This window comes from Hemitrygon akajei, chromosome 20 (assembly GCF_048418815.1).
Source record: "Hemitrygon akajei chromosome 20, sHemAka1.3, whole genome shotgun sequence".
NCBI lineage: Eukaryota > Metazoa > Chordata > Chondrichthyes > Myliobatiformes > Dasyatidae > Hemitrygon > Hemitrygon akajei.
Window position 1 is genome coordinate 27755497 of NC_133143.1, and position 10273 is coordinate 27765769.

A 10273-nucleotide genomic window follows, 5' to 3' on the forward strand; every position below is an offset into this window, starting at 1 on the left:
TCTTCTCCTCAGTGAATGCAGATGAAAACTATACATTTTGTCCCTACCTTAATGTCCTCTGGCTCCATGTAGAATGCCCCTTTGTTTTTTAATGGGCCCTCCTCTTTCTTTGGTTACCCTCGTACACTAAATACACATAAAATGCTTTGGGATTTTCATAATCCTGTCTACCACCTGACATTTCAATTCTCCTCCTTGTTAGATACCGTAATTTCTTTAAGTACTCTTCTGTGGTATTGAAATTGGCTTTCTCCTAACTCAGGCCCTTAATTTCTGGAATCTTTTTATCCTTTCCAATACATCCTCCGAATCTTGCTGATGTATGATCATTATCTCACAAATGATTTCTCACTGACAATTCAGCAATATACCTACTTGCATTCCCTAAAATTAGGTCCAATATTGTCCCTTCTACATACTAGATGCTGCGTACTTGCTCTCGTTGATGCTCTTTAAAAATTTAAACCCCTTGAAGCTTTTCACAGCAAGACAATCATATTTGCAAAGTCGATATCTCCTACTACTATAATTATTTTACTACATTGGTGTGATTTGCTTACATGTCTGCATCTCCAGCTCCTGGTACATCCAGAGCAAAATGATTTCCTCCTTTTATTTTTATACTCTACCCACATAGCTTTGAAGAGCCTGATCTGACATTACTGCGATAGTGGCATAATTAGATTAATCAATATTATAATGCCATTTTTATTTACATTCTCCCCCTCCCCTTCCCATCATAGCAGTAGATTCTACACCCTGGAATATCAATTTGCTAAACATGCTTTTTTTTTATCATGCCTTTGTGATCGTCACAATATCATTCTTTCCATGCACTAAAGAAAACATTTCATTTGCCCAGTTTTTCAAAATCCTTGATTTAAAATAAGAGCAGAGTAGTCTTGCATTACTCCCATGTGCCTTTTCATTCCCATGTTTGATCTGCCTGTTGAAGGAAAAGTTTTCCTTCATTCTAAATTTGACTATACCTACCCAACCCCAAATTCAGAATCAGATTTATTATTACTGACATATTTCTTGACGTTTGATGTTTTGTGGCAACAGTACAGTACAAGACATAAAAATTACCCTAAGTTGCAAAATAAATAAATACCACAAAAGATAAATAATAAGGTAGTGTTCATGAATTCATGGACCATTCAGAAATCTGATAGCAGAGAGAAGGATCCATTTCTGAATCGTTAAGTGTGTGTCTTCAGTCTCCCGTACATCCTCCCCAATGGTAGAAACAAGAAGATTGTATGTCCCGAATTGTGAGTGTCTTTAATAATGAACGCCACCTTCTTGAGGCAACATCTTATGCAGGTGTCCACAGTGGGCAGGAGGATTATGCCTATTATGGGACAGCTAAGTCTACCTTCCTCTGTACCCTCTTGCAATCCTGCACATTGGAGACTCAATACCAGGCAGCGATGCAGCTAGTCAGAATGCTCTATGTGTGTTGAAATTTCCAAATCTTTGTTGACATTCCAAATTTTCTCAAACTCCTAATGAAGTTGAGTTCATGATTGCATCTATGTGTTGGGTTCAGGATAGGATCTCTGAGACGTTGACATCCAGGAACCCATTGTGCCCCATTCCCTTATATGCCTGTGGAGCAAAAGTCCTGCTGCCTACAAACTTAAAACCATAACTCAAGAATTTAAGTGTTCAACTTGATAGCTTCTTTCTTTAAAATTATTATTTTGCAAATACTGTATTTCATTTTTATTGATTCACTATTGTAATCATGTGAATTGCATTTGCAGGTTATCATCAAAGGTGCAAGAGAAAATGGGTTATCTACTGAATATTTGAAGAAGCTGGATACTATATTCACTAATAATTATAATGAAACTACCCCATTTACAACACAAATTATTGAGATTTTGCATCAGGATACAAATAATACATAAATATAAAACATTTTCTTGAGAAAATAATTGTTACAGAGGTATATCTTAAATTTGGTTAGTTCAAATGATTATGCTGCATTGAAACTGAAGAACAAAATTTTATACATTTAGAAATTAGACTGGTGGAGATTTACTTCATGATTTTGCTATTTTATTTTGCACATTTTGATTTTTATTGATGTTATAGAGCTTTTTAAATCACTTTTTCCGTTACTAGTTTTAATTACTATTTAATAATTTTTATGTTTAGTAAATTTTAATAAGTTATAAAGCATAGAAACTGATATCCTAGACTTTTATTGTAAAACACTTATTGCATTTGTCCATACATCTTCTAATAAAATATCCATAACAGGTCAATATATAATTCAATGATCAAGAGTGCAGAGGTGAGAGATATTGAATCTTTCCTATAGGCAAATCTTGATAAACTGCATAAGCTTCTGATGAGAACATACTCCTCACAAAAAGATTCTTTTATTTTACTTCCATTATGCCATATAGCAAATCAGTGGTCCCATTATCTGAGAAAGTAATAGCAGTAGTCATCATTATGCTCTGTGAATTTGTGCATCATCAATGGATTGGATTTTTTTTTTGTAAGTTTAATTGAATTGAATTTATTGAATTTCTGGACAACTTATCATGAAGCAAGTCAATGTACAAAACACTCAAGAGTCTAGTGGATGTGACTTTAATTGCTGTGTTAACCCTGTTTTAGACCATTCATCTTCGAAACGATTGAATATTAATAGACCTGCCTCCTATATTCAATCTTTTCTAATGAAATGTGACATTATTGATGTTTGGCATTTTTTTACACCCAACAAGTAGAGAATATTCCTTTTTTTCTCATGTTCATCATACCTATTCCAGGATTGATTATTTTTTTGGCAATACTCATTTGATACCATATGTTCGATCCTGTGAATATAAAGAAATTGCTGTTTCAGATCATGCCCCCGTCTTTTTATCTTTAAATCTTCTGGATGTTTCTCAAACAGATTTTGGTGTTTTAATCCAATATTACTATCGGATAAGGTTTTTAAAAAATATATGGAGAGTCAAATTACTTATTTCTTTGAAGAGAATATGCTAGATGGCACTTCTAGCCTTATCATTTGGGATGCTTTCAAGGCTTATATTAGAGGCCAAATTATTTCCTATACAGTAAGTATTAAGAAAAAAGCTAACAAGGAGAGAACTGATTTATCCAGTCAGCTGAAACATTTAGATCAAATATATGCTTCCGATCTGGATCCTATCTTATATAAAAGACATGTTGAAGTTAAAACTAAATTTGATCTGCTCTTAACTTACCCTGTTGAAACTCAACTTTTAAAAGATAAAAGTCAATTTTATTTTTTATGGTGATAAAACAGGCAAACTTTTGGCTAATTAACTTAAAACTTTAATAGTTAAACATCAAATTAAGGAAATCTCCAAAGCGAATGGTGATGTAACTTCTGATCAATTGGAAATAAATGATACTTTTAGATAATTTTACTCTAAACTGTATAGCTCCAATTCCCCTAAAATCAATTTTGCTATGAATAACTTTCTAGATCATTTAAATATTCCCTCACTTTTTGAGGTTAATTGAAAATGGTTAAATCAACCTTTTTCTTCTGAGGAAATTGTGTGGGTTGTCCATTCTCTGAGTTCGGGTAGGCTCCCGGTCCTGACGGATTTTCTGGAGTGTTCTGTAAGGCTTTTGCTCCTTTGCTTATTCCTCACTTACTTTATGTTCTTTCTGACTCTTTTAAATTAGGCAGGTTGCCACAATCCTTTTATGACACCTCTATTTCGCTTATTCTCAAAAAGAATAAAGATCCAATTGACTGCTCTTCCTACAGACCTATTTCTTTACTTAATGTTGATGCTAAAATTTTATCTAAACTTTTGACCCATAGGATGGAAAACATTCTGCCTTCTATTATCTCTGACAATCGGACCGGATTTATCAAAAATCGTTATTCTCATTTTAACATTCGTCATTTACTAAATGTTATTTATTCTCCTTCTAAAGAAACTTCGGAATGTGTGATTTCTTTAGATGCTGAGAAAGCCTTTGATCGGGTTGAATGGAATTATTTATTTAAAATATTAGCAAAATTTAACATTGGGTCCAATTTTATTCAATGGATTAAATTATTTATCTCCCACTGCACAGGTTCTTACTAACTCTCAGAGTTCCAAACCATTTAGTCTCCAATGTGGAACCAGACAAGGATGTCCTTTGAGTCCTTTGCTTTTTGATTTGGCTTTAGAGCTTTTAGCTTTAGCGTTTCATGAATTCTTGATATCTCGGGTATTTTAAGGAGGGGTAACGCTCATAAGTTGTCAATTTAGGCTGTTGACCTTTTGCTCTACATCTCTAATGTGGAGTTCTCTACCCTCAGTACTTTCTTTACTTTCTGAATTTAGTCAGTTCTAAGGATATAAACTTAATCTTCATAAGAGTGAACTTCTTCCTTTGAATAATTTGGTATCAGTCAACTCCGACCTTCCTTTTAAAATTGCAAGAAATTAATTTACTTATTTGGGTATAACAATTACTAGGAATTGTAAATCTCTTTTTAAAGAAAACTTTTATCACTCTTTTGGAGTATGTTACGAAAGGTACTGTCAAACTGGTCTCCCCTTCTGTATCGCTGATTGGACTATTCAGCGATTATATTAAAATGAATATTTTGCCTAAACTTGTATATTTATTTCAAGCCCTACCTGCTTAAACATAGAAAATAGGTGCAGGAGTAGGCCATTTGGCCCTTCAAGCCTGCTTTTTTTCCTAAATCCTTTTTTGACTCTTTTAGACTCGATTATATTGTGGCGACCCACTTCCTAGCGCACTCGAACTGGCTCACAAATAGCCAGCACGCCGGCACAAAGGCCAGTCCCAAAAGGGCGCCAGGTCTACTTCACCAACAAAGGGAAAAGCCTGCGGGGGATTGTGAGTACGTGCCCCCTACAGCATCCGCGCCCGGGGAGGGCGGGATCAGGGAGGCTTTAAAGCAAGACTGTGAAGTTCGAATAAAATCTTCTTTAACTGCAGTTTACCGACTCCGTGTCGTTATTTTAGCGCTGCGTGTAGCACACCGCTACAATTGGTGACCCCCGACGGTCCAAACAATATTTGGACCGGAGATGAACGACGCCACATCTGTTCATGTGGTTTCGTTGAAACTGCCAAGCTTCTGGACGCTGCGATCTCACCTATGGTTCCAGCAAGCAGAAGCCCAATTCCACGTTCGGCAGATAACCTCAGAGGACACACGTTACTATTATGTGGTGAGCTCCCTCGACCAGGAGACAGCCGCCCAGGTTGAGGAGTTCATACAGTCGCCCCCGGAGGATGGCAAGTACATGGACTTCAAAGCCCTACTCATAAGGACTTTCGGACTCTCACGGCACGAGCGAGCTGCCCGCTTACTGCACCTGGATGGTTTGGGGGACAGACCTCCATCGGCTTTAATGAATGAGATGTTGTCTCTGGCTGGCGGACACAAGCCCAGGCTCATGTTTGAGCAGGCATTCCTGGAGCAGATGCCCGAGGACATACGCCTGCTGCTGTCCGACACGGATTTCAGCGACCCCCGGAAGGTGGCAGCCCGGGCAGACTTACTGTGGAACGCCAAGAAGGTGAGTGGGGTGTCCGTCGCACAGATCAGGCCACGCTCCCAGCAGCAAACCAGACCAGGCCCGGCCACAGAGCCCGCTAACCCCGGAGGCAGGGGTGAGGAGACTAACGAACAATGGTGCTTCTACCACCAGCGGTGGGGTGCTGTCGCCCGCCCTGCAAGTTCCCGGGAAACGCCAGGGCCAGCCGCCGCTGATGGCTACGGCGGCTGGCCATTGGGATAGCCTCCTGTATGTGTGGGACAAGAGGTCGGGATGCCGTTTTTTGGTCGACATCGGTGCCGAGATCAGCGTCTTACCTCCGACGAGTTACGACACCCGCAGCAGGGCACCGGGTCCCCCCCTGAGGGCCGTGAACGGCAGCACAGTAAGGACCTACGGCACCCGTACGGTGCAGCTACAGTTTGGCTCCAGCCGGTTCACGTGGGACTTCACACTGGCCGCCATAGCCCAATGGCTTCTGGGTGTGGATTTTTTGCGGGCTTGCAGCCTGCTGGTCGACCTGCCAAGGCAGAGACTGGTCCACGCCGAGACTTTTCAGACATTCTCCCTGGGTGCAGCCCAGTTGCCAGCCCCTCACCTCGACTCCATCACGCTGTCCGACAACGACTTCACCAGGGTCCTGGCGGATTTCCCATCGGTTCTGGCACCGCAGTTCACAGCAGCCATGCCCCGACATGGCGTACAGCACCACATCCCAACCCAGGGACCACCCCTCCATGCCCGTGCTCGAAGGCTTCCCCCGGACAAGCTCCGACTGGCGAAGGAGGAGTTCAAGAGGATGGAGGAATTGGGGATAATATGGCGGTCTGACAGCCCAAGGGCCTCCCCCCTGCACATGGTGCCCAAAGCGACGGGGCTGGAGACCATGTGGCGACTACCGCAGGCTGAACGAGGCTACAACACCGGACCGCTACTCTGTGCCACACATTCAGGATTTTGCAGCAAACCTGCACGGCGCACGGATCTTCTCCAAGGTAGACCTCGTCCGGGGATACCATCAAATCCTGATGCATCCGGACGACGTCCCCAAAACGGCACTCATCACCCCGTTCGGCCTTTTCGAGTTCCTCCGCATGCCGTTCAGCCTGAAGAATGCCGCACAGATGTTCCAGCGGTTAATGGATGCGGTGGGACACGACCTGGACTTCGCTTTCATCTATTTGGACGACATCCTCATAGCCAGCAGCAGTCGTCAGGAGCATGTGTCCCACCTCCGTCAACTCTATGCCCGACTGAGTGAATACCGTCTAACAATCAACCCAGCCAAATGCCAGTTCGGGCTCAACACCATCGACTTCCTGGGCCACAGGATTACTAAAGACGGGGCAACCCTCTGCCCGCTAAGGTAGACGCAGTCCGCCATTTCCCCCAACCCACCACAATCAAAGGCCTTAAGGAATTCGTGGGTATGGTAAATTTCTACCACCGCTTCCTCCCTTCAGCTGCCCGAATCATGCGCCCCCTGTTCGCCCTGATGTCGGGTCTGGGCAAGGACGTTACCTGGGACAAGGAGTCCGCCGCCGCTTTCATTAAAACGAAAGAAGCCTTAGCAAACGCCGCGATGCTAGTGCACCCCAGAATGGACATCCCTACCGCCCTCACAGTGGACGCATCTAACACGGCAGTCGGTGGGGTACTGGAGCAACTCATCGTGGGTCGCTGGCAACCCCTGGCGTCTTTCAGCAAACACCTGCGACCACCCGAGCTCAAATACAGTGCTTTCGACCAGGAACTGTTGGCGCTATACCTGGCAATCCGGCATTTCAGGTACTTCTTAGAAGGTAGGCCCTTCACCGCGTTCACGGACCACAAGCCACTTACCTTTACGTTCACGAAGGTGTCCGATCCCTGGTCGTCCCGCCAGCAGCGCCATCTGTCCTACATCTCTGAATACATGACGGATGTCTGGCATGTCTCGGGTAAGGACAATGTTGTGGCGGACACGCTCTCTCACCCTAACATTCATGCCCTTTCCCAAGGGGTAGACTTTGAGGCGCTGGCGGAGGCGCAGCAGGCAGACGAGGAGATCCCAAGTTACAGAACCGCAGTCTCCGGTTTGCAGCTACTGGACCTCCCCGTAGGCCCAGGTGAGAGGACCCTACTCTGATGTCGCCACCAGCCAGCCCCGTCCCGTCGTCCTGACACCTTGGCGGCGACGCGTTTTCGACTCCATTCATAACTTAGCGCACCCCTCCATCAGGACAACCGTCCGGATGGTCTCCAGCAGGTTCGTTTGGCACGGACTCCGCAAGCAAGTCAGTGAATGGGCCAGAACATGCATGCACTGCCAGATGGCCAAGGTGCAGCGGCACACCAAAGCTCTGCCGCAGCAGTTCCACCCCACCCACCGGCGTTTCGACCACATTCATGTGGATATCGTGGGCCCCCTGCCAGTGTCGTGATGAGCGCGGCACCTCCTGACTATCGTGGACCGGTTCACAAGATGGCCAGAGGCGATCCCGCTCACTGACACCACCTCCGAATCTTGCGCCCGGGCACTGATCGCCACCTGGGTGTCCCGCTTTGGTGTACTAGCCCACATTACCTCCGACAGAGGCGCCCAGTTCACCTCCGGCCTGTGGTCAGCTATGGCCAGCCTTTTGGGGACACAGCTGCACCACACCACTGCCTACCACCCACAGTCGAACGGCCTGGTGGAGCGTTTCCACCGTCACCTGAAGTCGGCTCTCATGGCCCACCTGAGAGGAGCTAACTGGGTGGATGAGCTTCCCTGGGTCCTACTCGGCATCTGCACGGTGCCCAAAGACGATCTGCACGCCTCGTCGGCTGAGTTGGTGTGCGGCGCACCCCTGGTCATCCCCGGGGAGTTCATACCAGCCCCAAGGGGGCACGAGGAAGAACCCACAGCAGTCCTGGGCAGACTACGCGAGAGGCTCGGCAACCTGGCCCCCATACCCACTTCGCAGCATGGGCAGAACCCGACCTGCGTACCCAAAGACCTGCAGAACTGTAAGTTTGTGTTTGTACGGAAGGGCGGGCATCGACCACTGCTGCAACGGCCCTACGAGGGGCAGTTTATGGTGCTCAGAAGCAATGGGTCCACGTTCGTGCTGGATGTTGGGGGGAGAGAGGAGGTTTTCACGGTGGACCGACTCAAACCGGCCCATGTGGACTTGGCGCAACTGGTCGAGTTTCCGGCACCGCGGCGCAGAGGCCGACCTCCCAAACAGGGTCCGGCCCAGACTGTGGACATTGGGGGGTGTATCGGCGGTTCTGGGGGGGGGGGGGTTATGTGGCAACCCACTTCCTAGCGCACTCGAACCGGCTCACAAATAGCCAGCGCGCCGGCATAAAGGCCAGTCCCAAAAGGGCGCCAGGTCTGCTTCACCAACAAAGGGAAAAGCCAGTGCGGGACTGTGAATACGTGCCCCCTACAGCATCCGCGCTCGGGGAGGGCGGGATCAGGGAGGCTTTAAAGCAAGGCTGTGAAGTTCGAATAAAATCTTCTTTAACTGCAGTTTACCGACTCCGTGTCGTTATTTTAGCGCTGCGTGTAGCACACCGCTACAATATCTCCTTATTTAAGGAAGAATAAAACCCCCCAATTAAACAAAGTTCATCTTCAGAAAACTACCTAATTTTAGGTTTTACTACTGGGCAGTCAACATACGCTACCTTACGTTTTGGTTATATTATTCGTGAAGACTGTCAGGCCTGAGTTTCTGCAGAAGTTCATTCTGTTAATAAATTTTCTATTATTTCTCTTCTTGGTTCTTCAATTCCTCTATTCTTAAGTATTTAACTGATAATTATGTAATTAAACATTCTTTGAGATTTGGTTACAATTTACAAAATTCTTTGGGTTATTTGGTTTTTCACTCTCTACTCCCATTTTTTCTAATTTTTTTTAAACCTTTGATTGATGTAGTTTTTAAAGAGTGGAATAGATGAGGTATTAAATGTTTTCTGTATCTGTTTGTTGGAGATAGTCTTCCCTCATTTGATCAACTATCTGTTAAATATAATCTTCGTAAAGCTCACTTTTTTAGGTATTTACAAATTAGAGACTTATTGTGTTCTCAACTTCATGCATTTCCTAACTGTCCAGATAAGAATCTAATTGATACAATTTTTACTCTGAAACATTTTCATATTGGATCTATTTATAGTATGTTCGCAATGAGAAACATTCTGTTAGACAAAATTAAAAACTCTGGGAACAAGACCTACAGATTTCAATTGATGAGGATACTTGGAATGAAATTTTTAAACTTGTTCACACCTTTTCATTATGTGCGCATCACTCTCTTTTACAATTTAAAGTGGTTCATGGAGTCTATATGACTAAAGATAAGCTCTCTCGTTTTTACTCAGATTTTTCTCCATACTGTAATGGGTGTAATGTTGAAGAGGCCTCTCTAATTCATATGCTTTGGTCCTGCCCACGGCTTGATAAATTTTGGAAAGAAGTATTTCAAACTTTCTCTGAGCTGTTTAAAGTAAACTTTAAACCCAACCGTCTGACTGCCTTGTTTGACATTGTTGGAGGAAATGATTTTACTCTTAAGATGAATGATTTGCATATTTTGGCTTTTATTTCTCTTTTAGCTAGAAGAATTTTGTTGCTTAAATGGAAAGATGCCGCTCCACCTATTCATGCCTATTGGTTGATGTTATATCATGTTCAAATTTAGAGAAGATTAGGTGTTCTATTTCTGTACCTAGACAAGATTTTTTTCACAATATGGTGACCT

The 10273-nt window shown here is 44.1% G+C and overlaps 1 protein-coding gene across 2 annotated transcripts in view; it reads left to right on the forward strand.

Moving 5' to 3' along the window:
* Positions 1–4970, forward strand: part of LOC140713678 (gamma-glutamylcyclotransferase-like) — a 32017-nt gene extending 27047 nt beyond the window's left edge. Inside the window, exon 4 of one of the 2 annotated variants that reach the window (XM_073024060.1) lies at positions 4733–4970. In XM_073024060.1, the coding sequence (XP_072880161.1) occupies positions 4733–4789 (57 nt within the window). In that variant the 3' untranslated portion in view covers positions 4790–4970. Of the gene's footprint in view, positions 1–1769; positions 2284–4732 lie in introns of those variants that run through there. The other variant, XM_073024059.1, reaches the window with a different exon arrangement.
* The last annotated feature ends 5303 nt before the right edge of the window (positions 4971–10273 follow it).